This window comes from Motacilla alba, chromosome 8, assembly GCF_015832195.1.
Source record: "Motacilla alba alba isolate MOTALB_02 chromosome 8, Motacilla_alba_V1.0_pri, whole genome shotgun sequence".
Lineage (NCBI taxonomy): Eukaryota > Metazoa > Chordata > Aves > Passeriformes > Motacillidae > Motacilla > Motacilla alba.
In genome coordinates this window covers 27775323-27792198 of record NC_052023.1, presented here as the reverse complement: position 1 = coordinate 27792198, position 16876 = coordinate 27775323, and the positions used below count along the sequence as shown (strand labels likewise).

The window sequence follows — 16876 nt, the reverse complement described above, 5'->3', positions numbered from 1 at the left end:
TGGATTTAAACACTTTTTGTGCCCAGACTTTTTAATTTTTGCCCATTTCCCCCCAAATCTCAGATTTTTTGCCCTCTTCATGCCCAAAATTTGGAAATGTCCCCCCCTTTTTTGAGGCTGAATTGAGGATTTGGGGGAACTTGAGTGGGATAAGGTGGAGGGTGGGTTGTCCTGGATTTTGAACACCATTTTGACCCAAACTGAAGGAATTTGGGGTCCCAAATTTCATCCTTTCCTTAAAGTTTTGGTGTGAATTTGGTGGAAATGGGGTATTGAGGTGGCATCAAGGTGAGGGGTTGGTCGGGGAGGGCTGCACCAGCGTTTTAACCCGAATTTGACACAAATATAGGTGATTTAGGTAAAAATTTATCCTTTTTGGATAATATTTTGGGCAAATCTGATAGGAATGGGGAATTTGAAGTGGCCTTGGAGGGGGGATAGCAGTGGGAGGGAGGGTTGGCTCTCTTGTTGAACTCTGTTTTGATCCAAACTGCATGGAATTTAGAGGGAAAAAAACAAGCATTTTGCCCCAAATTTGTGGGATTTGAGGCAAAATTCATCGTGTTTGGAAGGTTTTGGGGTGGATTTGGTGGCAACAGGGGCCAAAATAAGCCCCAAGGGATTCCATGGGGTGAAAAAAAGGCATTTTGGGGCTTACTTGAGGATTCTGGAGACATCTCTGGGCTCACTGAGATTTTTCCCATAAAATAGCAATTTTTAGTAATTTTGGGTGTTTTTCACTGCAGTGGCACAGGTTGGTCCTGGTGGTTCCTCCTTCCCTTCCGTGGTAAGCAACAATCCCATTTTGCAGACAAAATCCCCAAATTTCTTGAATTTGGACTTATTTACATGCTTTTCAGTACAGAAAAGTAAATCCTGAATCCCTGGGTTGTCTTTTTCTTGAAAATTCCCATTTCCCCTCATTTTGTGTCTTCCCCAACAGCTTCTCAGCTTTATTATTTTTAACCAAAAAGTGTCCTTTTAAAATAATTTGTTGTGATCCAAATGCCTTTAGAATCTTCTTCTTTTTCATGAAAACATCCCCTTTTTCCTCACTTTCTAAAGAAAAAAGGAAAATGCGGTTTGTCCTCATTATTTGGGTTTACATTTTAGTTTTGGGGAGGTTTTTTTTGAGGTAAAATTCTAATTAGCTGTTTTTGTGTTTTTCCTGTCGTGTTCCAAGTTCGCATTTGTGATTGGACCCTTCAATCAAAGGACCCCTACACCTCGTTGCATTCGCCACACCCCGGGTCTTTGGAATCTTGCCCCCTTACTCTGCAGTTTCCATGTTTTGTTGGGTTTTTTTTATTAAAACTTTTATTTTCTGGGCAAGACCATCCTTCCTGTCCCTTGTTTTGCCAGCTCCCTCTGGGCAAGCTGAACAAGGGGTCACAGTGAGCCCGAGACTGGGATATTTTGGAGTGCCAAATTCCCATGGCCACCTGTCCTGATGGTGGCCATGGGAAGGTCATCAGTGGTGTCTTCCAGTGTCCCTTGCAGGTGTCCAGCACCTGTCCCCTTTGATGGGATGGCCTTCAACATCAGTGGTACTTGCTCCTACATCCTCACCCAGACCTGCACAGGTGACAACGTGACATCATTTGTTGTCACAATCCAGAAGGAAGTGCAGGAGAAGGGGAAGGTCTCCAGGATCCAGGCATTGTCTGTGGAAGTTTATGGGGTCACCTTGACCTTGAAACAAGGAAAGGGGACAGGTGTCATGGTAAGGCACTTTATGTTCCAAATCTCATGGGATCCCTCCCAAATTTGGTTTCCTTGATGGAAGGGACACCTCAGCCCTTCTCCAATCCCAGTCCATACTCCTCCCAACTTTTCTTTCTAAGCAAGATCTGTAAATGCAATTCAAACTGGTCAGAAGATGTTTTCCCTAAATTTTGCATTCTACTTCAGTCAACCCTGAAACTCTGTTTCCTTGGTGAGGGGAGCCCTCACCCCATCTCCAAGACCAATCCATTCTCCTTACCTGCCATGACCATGCTTGTAACGAGGATAAATCCTGTGAAATCTGGGAAGGGGTTTTTGGGATACATCAATAAAAGTGAGGAAAAATGGGGGGAAAGGGGGTTTTAGAGGGAGATCGGATCCAGAGATAACTGGGGGGTTGATTTAGTGGGGAAAAGTGAAGGGGAGATGGAGGGAACAGAATCCTATCTCTGGTCCTAATGGTCAGGGAGGGGGTGATTCTTCCCATGGTTTCTCCCATCTGGTGGCTTCTCCCATGGTTTCTTTCATTTTTTTTCCCCCATCCTGTGATTTTTCCCATGATTCTCCAATGGTTCTTCCCATTCCATGGCTTCTCATCTCATGATTTTTCCAATCCCATGATTCTTGCCATGGTTTCTCCCATTCCATGGCTTCTTCTATGGCCTTTTCTATGTTCTCTTCCCATCCCATGGTTTTTCTCATTGTTCTTCCCATGTTTTTTTTTTTCCATAGTCTTTCCTATGGTTTTCCATCCCATGATTTCTCCCATGGTTCATTCCATGTTTGCTCCCATATTTTCTTCCATCCCATGATTTTTCCCGTTCTGTGATCTTTCCCTTCTCATAGTTTTCTCTATCCCAGTCACACTCCAGATGCAAAAAAGGCATGCCAAGGGGAACAAAAAACAGGATGCCTCCCAAACCCCAGCTGCCACCATGCCGACTCAGGCTGCTTTGACAATGCCAAGCACCTCCTGCAAACCGACACCAGGATCCTGGGCTGGTGTGTTTTGTTTCCTAGGCAAAATGCTGGCTGTCACCATGGTATTTTCTGAAAAATCCTCTTTGCCCAGGATTCCTCTCCTGGGAAGCTGAGAAGTCTCAGAGGGAAATGTAATCGATAATTATCTGATTCGCTTCTCCCTGTTTTGCTGCTTCTGAATGTGGTCTGGAGGTTGTTTACCAACCAGCTGGTGCATGTTTGATTGGTTCCATGTGAATTGTTTTTACCTAATGACCAATCACCATCCTGCTGTGTCGGACTCTGAGGAGTCAGTCGCGAGTTTTCATTATTCATTCTTGTTAAGCTTTCTGTCTGTATCCTTTCTCTATTTCTTTAGTATAGTTTTAGTATAGCATTCTTTTAATATAATATACTATCATAAAATAACAAATCAACCTTCGGAGAACATGGAGTCAGATTCTCATCTCTTCCCTTGTCCTGTGGACCCTCACAAAGACCAAAACCAGTTGCGCGTTTTTTGTGACCATTTTGGTTCACCTTGGGTGTAGCCCTGGCTGGGCTCTTGTGCTGCCCAAGGTGTACCCATTGAGGCCTTTTAATAAATCCCTACTTTATTCTTTAACTCCATCTAGTTTCTGTTCTGGGTCAGCCTTCACAAGGCATCAGACATGTGCTGGGGGCTGTCCCTCAGGAGGGGAGTGCCACTGGCTCCCCGTGCCACTCGGCCTGGGGAGCCACACACATGCCCAGCCTGCTCCTCCTCCAAAGGCAGGTGTCTCCCGCAGTGAAAGGCATGTCTACAAATGAACAGCTCCTAATTGCCTCCTTCTCCTTTTGTTGTGGGAAAAAAAACCAAAATCAGTAATCATAGCTTAGCTCACAGGGATCCTTTGTTGCTTTCAGGCTTGGTGTGTGTGGTGGCCTCCGCCCTCTGCACAGGGACAATGACAGCTCCCCGGGCTGACCAGCAGGATGGATATGATAATTATGCAGGGATATTTTTTCCCTGCTTGGCACTGCTGGTCACAGCCTGTTATTGTGTCTTTGCTATCCCAGCGTGGGACCTGGGGCAGACACACACACACAGCCCGTGCAAGGGCCCTGCACGTTTTCTTTTTTACTGCTTGGTGTTTGTAATGCTTCTGGTTTTGTGTGCTCTGCAGCCAGGGCTGGGGGAGTGGGCTGAATTTGACCTGCCTCTGGGATGACTGGAGGCTGAATTTGACCTGCATACTGGGATGACTGGGGGCTGAATTTGACCTGCATACTGGGATGACTGGAGGCCGAATTTGACCTGCATACTGGGATGATGGAGGCTGAATTTGACCTGCATACTGGGATGACTGGAGGCTGAATTTGACCTGCCTCTGGGATGACTGGGGGCTGAATTTGACCTGCATACTGGGATGACTGGGGGCTGAATTTGACCTGCATACTGGGATGATGGAGGCTCTCCCAGCCCTGCACCACCTCATGTTTGCAGGGGGGGTTGGTGCATCCAGCAGAATGGCTGGCCTCACATCCTGCTCTGTCCCAGGCATGGCATCGACATCATCCAGCAGAGCAGGAGCAGTCTGAGCCCAGCATCCCCAAACTCCGTGTTTCCACACCAGGCTCTCCACGGGTGCCTTGCACCAAACCTGCTCCCATGCCTGCCAGAGCAAGGGGTGGGAGGAAGCATCAGACCCTTCGTGCAGTCCCTCTTTAAAAAAAAAAAAAACAAATAAAAAGGCAAGGAAAAAATGAAAGAGAGCTGGTAGGATCTGTCAGCGCTCTGAGAAGACACCCTGCGAGGCAGGGAGCCTCTCTCTCCATGGAGACGCTGCGGAGAGCGTGCGGAGGCTGCGCGCTCTGGTTTCTCCGCTGCAAGTGCTTTTCCCCGGCTGCTCGAGGCGCATTCCGCGCTGCCAGCCCGGCCGGCTGCCCCGGAGCGCCGGCGGGGCCGGGCTGGCACTGCTGCATGGAGCTGAACGGGGCTGCTGGGGAGCACTGGGAGCACGAGAAATTAAAAAAAAAAAAAAAAAAAAAAATTAAAAATGTAAAGATAAATTCTATAATAATATAATAATAATTTAAAATATTTTTATATTTTATATTTATACAATATTTTCTATATTATAATCATTTTATAATAATAAAATAAAATCATTCTTATTATAAAATATCTCTTTTATAATGTATATTTTATTATATCTAATACATATTTTATAATATAATATTTATATGTTTATAACATCTATTATAATATATTTATATTTTATATAGTGTATAATATATTTTATATAATATATGTTATATTATATGTAACATATAACATATAATAAATAACATATATATTGATATATTAGATATATTAGATATGTGTATTAAAATATATTAATATATAATATTTATATTAATATAATATTTTAATATATTATAAATAAATATTGCTGTTTGTTTACCAGGGTGGGTGTTAGTCAATCATATAGATAGATATTTATTTATTTATTATTCATGATAATAATAATAATTTTTATTTATAAGTGGCAGAGCCAAGTTGGTTCAACTTTTCTCCCCCCTCCCAGTTCCAACCAGGGTTTCATCCCCCCTGCACAGGCTGTGGGGGTCATTGACTAGCAGGGTACCCTTTGTCCCCAGAGAAAGCATCTAGGGGAAGAGTGGGTGCTCACAAGCACATTCCTGGCTCTGGCACAGCTGAATCTGTCCCCAGTCTGATACTGAGCACAGGATGAGGCCCCACTGCCCCACTCGGGCAAGCTGGAATGCAGGGATCCCCCCCTGTTTCACGGAGGGCTGTGGTGTACCTACACTCACCCCACTTCAGGGACAGTGACAGGGACATGGTTGGGTGGCCCTGCATGGCGATGCCCAGGTGCTTCAGTGATCATAGAAACGTAGAATATTCTGAGTTGGAAGGGACACAGGAGGATCATCGAGTTCCCTTCCTGGTCCTGCACAGCACAGCCCCAAAATTCCCATGTGCCTGAGAGTTGGCTTTTTTTCCTCTGAGTCTCTTCACAGCCCCACTGAGTGCCGGAGGCTTTTCTTAGAGGTGGAAAAAGCCCCAACACAGCCAAGGCAGCAAGCTGGAGCATCACAGTGACAGGCCCAGAGGGAATGGCACGGAGCTGGGTCAGGGGAGGGTTAGGCGGGATTTTAGAGCAAGGTTCCTCACCCAGAGCATGTTTGGGCATTGAACAGGCTCCCCAGGGAAGTGGCCACAGCATCAAGGCTGACAGAGCTCAAGAAACATTTGAACAACATTCTCAGGTGCACGGTGTGACTCTTGGGGCTGTGCAGGGCCAGGAGGGGGACTCCTGTGTCCTTTCCAACTCAGGATATTTTCTAATCTGTGGGTGAGTCGGATCTGGCTGGGAGGCACCACATGGAGGGACCGTGGCATGTGCAGGCAGCACCTTCACCCTCACCCAGCACCCAGTGCCTCGGGGTGACACAGGCACCTCCAAACCGAGACCCCAGCCCTTAGCACGGAGCGGGCCGGGGGCTGGCCAAGGGCTCCCTGCGGGACTCGGGGCTGCCATTCGCCGCTGCCGGGGGTGGAGGAAGGAGGGAGATGGCACTCGATAGCTGTGCCCGGAGAGGGAAACTTTCCGCCCGAGCAGATACCGGAATATAAAGCACTTTTGGCATGGCTCTTGGCTGGGAGCCCCGGGCAGGGCAGCGTCACCCCTGGGAACCGGGAACCGCATCCCGGGGGGAGCCCGGCTGACGCCGGACATCGTGTCCCGGCTTCATCCGGGCTGATCCGGACATCGTGTACCGGCGGGATCCCGTCCGACACCGTGCCCTGTCTCCCGGGGGATCCCGGCCGGTATCGGGCGCTGTGTCTCGGGAGGATCCTGGCCGGTACCGGCTGCTGTGAGCCGGGAGGATCCCGGCTGGTACCGGGAGCTGTGTCCCAGGGGATCCCGGCTGGTACCGGGCGCTGTCACCCGGGGGGATCCCGGGCGGTACCGAGCGCTGTCTCCCGGGGGGATCCCGGGCGGTACCGGGCGCTGTGTCCCGGGGGATCTCGGCCGGTACCGGGCGCTCTGTCCTGGGGGATCCCGGCCGGTACCGGGCCCTCGCCCCGCACTCGCCGGGATCATGCGGAGCGGCGCGCGAGCGCCCTCCAGTGGTCCTGGCAGGAGGAAGAGGAGGAGGAGGAGGAAGATGATGATGGATGGCGAGAAGGAGACGGCGGCGGCAGCCCCGGGACGGGACCGCGGGGGGACGCGGGTGGCAGCCGGGCGCAGAGGAGGGGTTGGCCAGAGAAGCTGTGGCTGCCCCATCCCTGGAAGCGTTCAGGCCAGGCTGGATGGAGCTCGGAGCAGCCCGCTGCAGCGGGAGGTGTCCCTGGCCATGGCGGGGAGTGGGACTGGATGGGCTTTGAGATCCTCCCCCTTAACCTGTTCCCTTGGGCTGGGCACAGGGGCGGTCACACCTTGAATCCTGTGTCCAGTTCGGGGCCCCTCAGTTCAGGAAGGACATTGAGGGGCTGGAGCAAGTCCAGAGAAGGGCAAGGGAGCTGGGGAAGGGGCTGGAGCACAGTTCTGGTGAGGAGCGGCTGAGGGTGCTCAGGGGACATCTCGCTCCCTACAACCCCCTGACAGGAGGGTGCAATGAGCTCTGTGTCAGCCTCTTCTCCCAGGTTGCAAGCGACAGGATGAGAGGAAACTGCCTCAAGTCTCGGCAGGGAAGGTTTAGATTTCGTAATAGGAAAGTTTTTATGTGGAGAGGGTCGTCAGTCTTTGGGACAGGCTGCCCAGGGCAGGCACCATCCCTGTAAGCCCTCAAAAATTGTTGGACGTGGCACGTGGGGACACGGTTTATTGGCGAACATGTTGTTGCTGCTAGGGGAACGTTTGGACTCGATGATCTCGGAGGTCTTTCCCCACCTAAGCGATTCTGTCACTCCCCGTCATGTCGCCGCTCGCCGACACGCGGATCCGCGGCCCCCGGAACCCTCGCGCGCCGCGCGCGTTTCCCGCGGGCGGCGCGGGCGCGCGTACCGAGGCGCGGCGGGGGAGCGTGTTGGCGGGCGGACCGGGGCGGGCGCGGGCCGCCATGGCGTCGCCCCCGCTGTCGGCGGCGGGCGGGAGCGGCGGCGAGCTCAGCTCGGGCTCCGAGGCGGCGGCCGCGGGCGCCGCGCTGCCGGACCGGGACCTGCCCGCGCTCTTCGAGCAGGCGGCCGAGCGGCTCCCCTCGCTGCTGCCCGCCGCCAGCAAGGAGCAGCTGCTCTATCTGTACGCCCGCTACAAGCAGGTGAGGCGGGAGCGGCTGAGCGGGCCGGGCTGGGGGGCGAGAGCGGAGCCGTGCCCCGAGGGGCCGGGGCTGTGCCTGCGGGGCTGCGGCCCGAAACGTGGCGGCTGTGCCCAGGAGGAAAGTTGCGTCCCGGCGTGATGGCGGGAGCGGGGGTGTCTCCCTCCGGGACAGCGGCGGGGGTGGATGGAGTCCCGTGGGACAGACCCCCCGAAATCTGGGGGGAGAGCGGAGGGGAATGCCCCAGCGGGAAAGGAGCTGGCGGTGGTGGTGGCCAGCAGCTGAACATGAGCCCGAGAAGGCCACCGCCGTATCAACCATGGCGTGAGCGGTGGTAAATAACACCGGGAATAGAAATGCTCGGTTCCAGCAGGACCGGTGCAGTGAGAGACCCCGCGCTGGGCATGGGGGAGGCTGCATCTCAAATTCTGGGTTCGTTTTTGGACTCCTCGATTCAGGAGGGACACTGAGGTGGCGGAGCATGTCCAGAGAAGGGAACAGAGCTGGGGAAGGGGTCTGGAGCACAAGTCTGGTGAAGAGCAGCCGGGGGGCTCAGCCTGTAGTAAAGGAGGCTCAGGGGGAACTTTGCTGCTTTCTACAACTGCCTGAGAGGAGGTTGTGGCCAGGTGGAGGTCGGGTTCTGCTCCCGAGTAACATGTGACAGGACAAAAGGAAATGGCCTCGAGCTGGACCAGGTGCGGTTCAGGTCGGACATCAGGAAAAATGATGGATTCCACCTCACTGGAAGGGTGGTCAGGCACTGGAAGGGGCTGCCCAGGGGAGGTGATGGAGTCGCTGTTCTTGGAGGTGTTTAAGAAATCACTGGACGTGGCCCTCGGCACCGTGGTCTGGTTGTCAAGGCGGTGATCAGTCTGAGGCTGGACTCGGTCATGTCTTTTCCAAACCCAGTGATTCTGTGAATCCATCACCCTGGCGGTTGTTCCTCACCTCTCACCCTCGCTCAGTGCCGGTGGCCCTGATGCTGCATCCTTTGAACAGCAGGAACCAGACTCAAGTTCTGCCAGCTGAGGTCCAGGTTGGATATTAGGAAAAGCCTCTTGAAAAAATGGGCAAAGAATGGGCTAGTGGGCACTGGAATGGGCTGCCCAGGGAAGTGGTGGAATGACCATCCCTGGAAATGTTCAGAAACCAAGCAGAAGCAGCACTTTGCCATGTGGTTTAGTGGGAAGGGCGGTGTTTGGCCAAAGGTTGGACTGAATGATCGTGGAGGTCTTTTCCCAGTAAATAATTCTGTGGTTTGGCTTTGGCAGAGTCCAGGGTGGTCGAAATTGGTGTGGAGGACCAGCTCCACACCTGAGCTGGTTGGTTCCGGTGGTGACCTTGAACACAGCCCCCATTCCCCCTTCAGTTTGTGTGAACTGAGCAAGCTGTGGGCTGCATCCTGTTGGAATACACAATGTAGCTTCTTCCGGCTCCCAAACAAAGCACCAGTTGCAAAGGACTGTAACAATCGCTTAACTCAGAGAAACAGAAAACTGTAAGTGTTGTTACACCCAGAAGATGAAAGAATAAAACTATAAATATAGGCTGGATGGAGCTCTGAGCAACCTGTTGTGGTGGAAGGTGTCCCTGTCCATGCCAGGGGGTTGGAACTAGGTGATCTTTCAACCCAAACCATTCTGTGATTCTATGGCTCAAGTGTGTGGCAAGAGGTGCTGCCTCAGCCTGAGAACTGAATCCCACTCATTCGGATGAACAGACAAAACTGGGTGTGCACATCTTCCATATGTGTTCCTCCTACATGGATTACCTGTGTCCTACTACTGCCATGTATAAGTGCTCTCCATTTTTTAGTGCAATATTGAATTATCCTCTAAGCTGGCAGCTCCCAGGCTGTGGTTTGGGAACCAGTAATTATGTTAAAAGCAGGCTGGTCACGTGAGGTTTTGTTTTCAGACCGTGCTTAGCGCTTAAACAGGACTGCAGGTTTCTCTTTCCCTCGTGAGATAAAGGAGGGTAGGAAAAAAAAAATACAAGGAGAATTTTACAATGCTCAGGATGAGAGAAAAACAGATGTATTTTCTATATTTTTTGGTCTGTATTCTCAGGATGCTTGTTGCAAATAGCATCTTTGATTTTTGCTCTGTTCCAAATGCTTTGAGACTGTCCTGGCTGGAAATGGGAAGGGATTGCTTGCTTGTCAGCTCATGATTGTCCACAGACTACAGAGGGTTTCCTGGTGTTTGCTCTGTAAGATCAATAAGGAGTTTAATATTAAAAATTGCAAAAATCAGGAGCCGTTTCACAAGAGTTTTGATACAAGTCAGGAAAAGCTGACAATTAACACTCTGTCAGCACAGATTTCCAGCTGCTTTCCACTGAGAAAAACAGGGCACTTCTGTGTCCTTCTCCCGTGTCCCTGACCAGCCAGGATGTGACAGCAAGTGCCTTTGTGCTCCTTGGTTCCAGGCTGTGCTTGGCTCCTGGATTCCTGTGCCTCCCCAGTTCGGAAGGGTGCCCTCCCTGGTACAGAGTGCCTGGCAGTGGAGATGGGAGAGGTTTGCTAGCACAGCCACTGCGGGATTATGCCCTGCTAACTTTAAGTTTTGCAGCCTTTTGTGCTTTAAATCAAAACGAGGGCGTTGAATGCAAGTTTTCTGTGTTTAATTACAGCAGCCATATCAGGATGCATAACGAGCTGCTAATATATTACCCCAGTGGAACAAAAGGTGCTGACTCAGATCTGTCCACTGTCCTTGATTTGGCATCCTTGTCTTTTCCCAGTATAGTGTTTTGTGTCGCTAAAGGCTTTGATTTAGGATACGGCATCGTCATAAAAGAGGTGACAGTAACAGCTGAGCTCTCTGTTAAAATACTGTATATAATTTATTTCAAACTGTTTGGGTATATAGGCATTTTCCTGGAATTTTATTACCTTTTATTGGAGGCCATTTCAGGATTTTATTACTTTTCTCCCTGATTTTGTTTATGTGTCAGAGACCTGGAAATAAGGGAATTGCTTAGTTGTCATCTCCAGTGAGGTTTTTAGAAGATGTTGCTGAGTTTATGACTCTGCCCTGCAACAGGAGGAACAGACCAGGCCATAAGGCTCTGGACTGGGACTGATTTTTCTTCCCTTCCACTACATTCTGTGTGGCTTTGGGCAGATCACTAGTCTGGGCCTTGTGTGGTGAGGTGAAGGGAGCGCTTGCCCATCGTGGGGAGGATGTAAAAATCTGAGGTTCAGAAGGTGCAGCAATGGAGACCTGGCAGTGGTGATTTAGATGGGGTGGGGGGGAGGATCCAGAACTCGCTGGAAATTATTAGACTGGGAAAACTGCCCTGCCAGGACGAGGATGTGTCCATGTTGTAAATGTTGAGAGGTGCTGGCAAGCTGGAAATCCACTGCTGATGGCAAAACGGGGCCTGTAGTCTCTCCCAGCGTGGGCTCAAGGATATAACACCAATTCTGCATGATGTCTCTCAAGTATTGAGGGACGTGATGCCACGAGCCTCCCCTGAACACAGGAATTTCTGCCTGCAGCTCCCTGTTGCAGGGAACCATGCCGTGGCACTGACTTGGTTGTTACCAGTGTCGCTCTCTGAAGGAGCCGTGGGTTTCGGGCTGTAAATCCCCCCAGCTAGTTTGGGATTTAAGCCCGCATGTATCCTACATGGACAAAGTAAAGGATGAGAAGCCCTCTTTCTCCACGTGGTTCTGATGTCCTGTTTATTAGCTGGAAAGGGACATCTGCTTCGGAGAGCATCCAGGTGAAAAAGGAGGGCGAATTCCAATCCCAAGGGACATTTATACCCGCGGAATGGGAGGCGGGGACGGAAGGCCGCAGCCAAGGGGACACCAGTGAGGAGGGGCAAAGGGAGGGGCTACAGGGGACAGACCACCTTATCCGAGGGATACAAGGGGAACAGTTCATGTAACATAACACCCAGTGCAGAACATCTAAATACCTATATGGTGCATCACAACAACTCTCTGTCTCTCTGGGACGCGTATTCCCTTGGACATCGTGACCTCCCCGTCTGTGGTTGGTGTTTGCTTGTCCTTCCTTACACCCCATTTTCAGTCAGGGCTTTCCCATGGGTTGGGACAGAGCTGTGGACAGGGACAGGCAGGAATTGCTGTCTTGAAAAAGCAGTATAGCTTACTTGGTTTGTGTACAGTCCTGCTGTCCATGGAGGTTCTGTTCCTGTTATTGCTCCGCAGGGAGGCTGCAAATACAATTCACCTTACAAGATTTACAATCAGGTAGGAATATTTGCCTGAAACACCCTGCTGTATAAATATATTGGCAGAAAAATTAGCAAAGAGCCATTTAACACCAGCAGGGAGGGAGAACCAGTCGTGGAGTAAGGAGTGAGGAGAATCTCAAGGTTTCTCACAGTGTGGAGCAGCAGCTGAAGGTGTGTGGGGATGGTGAACAGCATTAACACATCTCTGAGCATCTCTTCCTCTTTTAAATGTCATTGGCCTTCAGCTCTCAGGTGAAGGCCTCATCCAAGGTTTCCAAATTTATTTTGGCCACAGATGGAGATGGCTGCAGGCGCTGCCTGTTTGGGGCTGTCTGGGTCACGTTTGTGCCACTCAGGAGAATAGTGCCTGCAGGCAACTCTGCATGCAGAAGCAATACCAGGAAGTTTTTAATGCATTCTGCCTGTCATGTTCTTTTAATGCAGCTGATGAACTGTAAGTGAGGAGAGCTGAGCATCAAGTGACCAGTCAGCACCCTAGAGACCTTCAATAATTATTTTCTGGACACAGAATGAGAAAGTCTTAATTTAAAATACTAATACAGGCTCTTGGCTTCGTGCTGGCTGTGGAATAAAACACCTTTTGAGGTCCTCTAAGGAAGTAGCAGGAGGACAGAGTCCTGCACAAAATTCTGCCTTTTTTGGCATGTTTAACTCCTCTTCCTCAGCTGTCAGGCTTGTCCCCTTTTTGTGTTAAATTCCTCGTTGGTTTCTTCTGCAATGTGAGTCTTGCAGCAAAAAGAGAGGAGCCAAAATCTCGTGTTTTATTCTTTCCAACAAAACCACTGCAAGCCTTTTTAATGTACCTTAAAATAGCAAGCAGGGCACAAGTGCACTTTTTCCCCCTCTTGATGGATGGAATTTAACTACTGTTCCTTGATTTGTATTACTATCAATGTTACTAACAGTCTTCCCCAACGCTAGAACAGCCTTTGAGTGCCAAATCTCCAGAGAGGAAACTGCTGTCGTGTTTTGATGATGGCAGTGGAAAATTAATATTAAAACAGATTTATTTTTTTTATCTATCTTGGCCAATTTCTGCAGGTTGGCTGTTGAACTAAAGAATTGCCAAGCAGGCGTTTTCCATACAGATAATGAATTTACATTTTATTCCCTAGTTTGTTTTGCTTTTTAAAACAAGTGGTCCAATCCACCTCAGAGCATAGAAAAAAACATTAAGACTACATGAACTGTGACTGATTTATAGAACTTAACTGTTGCTAGCCTATTCTCCTATTTCTCCCTGAAATGCAATATGTTGTTTTAAAGGCCAGCTAAGATGTTCTAATTTGGATTAATTGCTCACTGGGAGACAGTCAGATGTACAGAAAATTAATTTCAGTTACAGTCACTCATATCCTCTAACACTTTAAATGAAAACATAGTGTAACTAATAAATATCCCTCAGCATGGGCATGCTCTCTTTAAAGCCTGATGAATGCTTCCATCCTCAGCATAAAATCCCCACCCTGGTAAGGTGGAGAATTGTTCCTTGATTTAAGCACTTCACCTGCCTGAACACTTGAGCGTATTTCATAAAGCATTTGCTGGGTGCAGTTTGGTTTCGCTTGGCTAACAAAACATTTCTCCAAAAGCCTTTGCCCACCTCCAGAGTGTACCTGTGTCCCCTCCCTGGGGTCCCCATCTGTGCTGTGCCCTGTCTTAGAGGGACTTGCTGTGGGAACTGCTTCCCAGGAGGTGCTGCTCTGGCTCAGCTCTGACTTCCAGCCTTTCACCCATCATCCTGTGTTAAAAAAAATCTTACATGTGGAAAACTGCCTGAGTCCCACTGGCACCAAGGTGATTTTGCACTGTCTATGACACTTTTTTCCATGTATCTGTCCCTGGGTTTTGGCTCGTTCCCTTTCTTCCTTGTTGTTTTTTTTTTTCATTTCACCCCCACACACACATTTTAATTTCTGCCTTGCTTCTGACAGCTTGGCTCATCTCTGGCACTCAGGCCTTGACTTGTCTCTCATGCAGTGCTTCCTGCAGCCAGGTGCCTCGGAGCAAATTCAGGAGCTGCCTGGCATTCCTTTGCTCCAAGGTTGTCCCCTTGCCTTCCAGAGGACCTTGAAAATAATTAAGCAAAGTCTGTTTACTCGAGCTTTGTGCGGAAGCAGGTGAATTTCAGCCGTAATGAATAATCATCTCTGTGGAAACCCTAATCAACAGAAATTTTCTTTATCCTGGTGGAGGATGAGGCATTTGGCTGGGTAATAAACATAACATTAGTGAGAAATCACTGGCTGGTTATCCCTGTGGGTAATGGATGCAAAAGAAATGAGCTGCACAACAAAACTGCTTCCCGTGCATCATGCAAAGAAAACCCAGGGATGCAGAGGTGCTAAAGCAGGGGTGAGATGGGGTTGATGAGGCTGTTCCCCAAAAAACCCTTTTTTCTGGCCTTATGACACAGTTACCGTGAAACCGTCAGAACACAGAATTTTCCCTGCACAAGTCCCCTTTGTTTTGTTCTGACAGAAGGAAATTTCTTTTCTTTAGGTGAAACTTGGAACCTGTAACACCCCCAAGCCAAGCTTCTTTGACTTTGAGGGAAAGCAGAAATGGTAAGAGGAAATCCTTGTCATTCCTTGCAATTCTGGCTCTACTTTTTGTTCCGTCTTGTCTCATCTGTAGACAAATCATGGGGCTAGGGCAGTTGCCCCTGAAATGGCTTTAAAATTCTTTGTTGAACAGGGAAATGTTTGCTGCTATGCCTGATACAGATGTGAAATACCAGTCTCCTTTATTTACTGCCTTCATCCAGAACTGGCATGCAATACAGCAAAGATGTGAGAACAGCTGCAGCTCTGTGAACACAAACTGTGTTCCAGCCTGGATCAGGATCCCCTGAAAGATCCTTTCACCACAGACCTGCACTGACAGTGGCCATTCATGGCCTCAGAGAAAAGTTGACCGTTTCAAGCTGAGTGAAAGATGGCTTTGCCTGCCCTGAAAGGATTCTGATGAATCTGTTTGCTGTGTTCCACTGATGGCACTACAAAAACACCTTGTGCTGTCTCTGAGGGGCTCACTGATGTTTTGCTGTTGCTCCTAGGGAGGCTTGGAAAGCCCTGGGAGATACCAGCCCTCACCAAGCCATGCAGGAGTACATCGCTGCAGTGAAAAAACTCGACCCCAGTTGGAATCCACAGGTAGGAAACGTGGAAATATCCTTTGGAAAACCAACCAGCATTCGTCTTCGTGAAGCTGACAATGGTTCAGCTTCTCACAGGCTTTAATTGCTGCATGGCAAACTTCATTTTGAGCAGATTAAAGTCTAAATTCGTTTCTAAAACTCCTTTTGTTGTGACTGAAGCATGAAGAACCATCTCTTTCATTCATAATGATCTTCACTACAGCCAATGCATGCACAGGGTTGGTTTGGCTGTAGTGATCTAATTTATTTTGCTCTTATTGGTTCATGCTGTATTTAGCATGTAAAGATACTTTTTATCCTTTTCTCATCCTTCTCTTTTCAACTACTCTTTAAATGTTGATCAATAGAAAGCAATCTCCATGAAAGTGACATGAACTGAATGATCAATTCTAAAAATGTTTCCTTTTTGTTTCCATGCAGCAAATTACCAAATCTGATTATGATTAGGTACTCCAACATAACAAGTCTGTATCTGTGTGTTATAGGGAGACTGTACTGTCATTTTAATTAATTTGTCTTTCATCTACCAGGTTTATTACTTGATTGAATCCTTAAGGATATCTCCTGTTTATAGACTGACTTTTATACAATTTTTAAAGAGGATTGCTCTTTGGAAAAAAGTATAGCCTTTGGAAATAGAGTGGAGATATTTCACTAATAGTAAAATGCTGAAAGCATGGTAATTTCTTCTCATGGTAGGAAATTTGTTCTCTACTCCCGTGCTTTGGAAGCAAAATCTTGTGTGGGCACAGTCTTGTGAATCAAAAATTTGATTTTCACTTGTCTTCTGATGCTGTTCTTGAGGTTTAAGGTTAATTTTTTTCCTTCACTAGTTCATGTTCCATGCCATTCATAGTGGTTTTGCAGCAAAGAAAGGTTGTCATTTATAAAAAATCCTTTTTAATGCCCTTGGAGAAAATAGTTTTATGCACTGTGCAGTTAGCCAGCGCTGGCTGCTTGCTGGGTAAATTCTTGTCCAGGCTAAAATTCTCATACAGAAATAAAGTAATTAGTAAAAATCTATGTAGAATCCTGAATGAAGTAAGTGTCAAGTGAAACATGTGAATATTAATTTAAAAATGAAAAAAAAATTCAAACAAAATACTCAGTGCTTTCCTAAACAAATTTTTCCGTGTGGTGACAGGTTTAGCTTTTTGGGTATTCCCTTCACTTCCTTGCCTCAGAGGAATACTTACTGTCAGAGCTGTGAGCTTCAGGTTACAAAACTGTCAGCCAGGAAAGAAGAGTAATATGTTTTTACAAAACAAATATTTTAAAGAACCCATCCAGCAAACAGAGAAAGGTTGGGAGCATTGTTCCTCCCCTCTTCTCCTAAGGTAAAAAGGTCATCTTAGCAGAAAATGTCATTTAAAAGTCAGCACTGAAATAAAGGTAGCTTTGCTTTCTTCACAAGAATTCACCTGTCCTTATTACATCATCCTTTTAATTCCACTTTTATAGGACCGGAGTGCTCTCGGGAGTCCTCTCTGATGCATCTCGTGCTGCTCTCCCGTTTGTCCTTCTCCCCAC

The 16876-nt window shown here is 48.4% G+C and overlaps 1 protein-coding gene across 2 annotated transcripts in view; it reads left to right on the top strand.

Moving 5' to 3' along the window:
- The first annotated feature begins 7710 nt into the window (after positions 1–7710).
- The window catches only part of ACBD6 (acyl-CoA binding domain containing 6), an 82661-nt gene continuing 73495 nt past the window's right edge, over positions 7711–16876 (top strand). The window contains exons 1-3 of one of the 2 annotated variants that reach the window (XM_038144282.1): positions 7711–7956; positions 14689–14753; positions 15245–15341. In XM_038144282.1, the coding sequence (XP_038000210.1) occupies positions 7759–7956; positions 14689–14753; positions 15245–15341 (360 nt within the window). In that variant the 5' untranslated portion in view covers positions 7711–7758. The remainder of the gene's footprint in view (positions 7957–14688; positions 14754–15244; positions 15342–16876) is intronic. The other variant, XM_038144281.1, reaches the window with a different exon arrangement.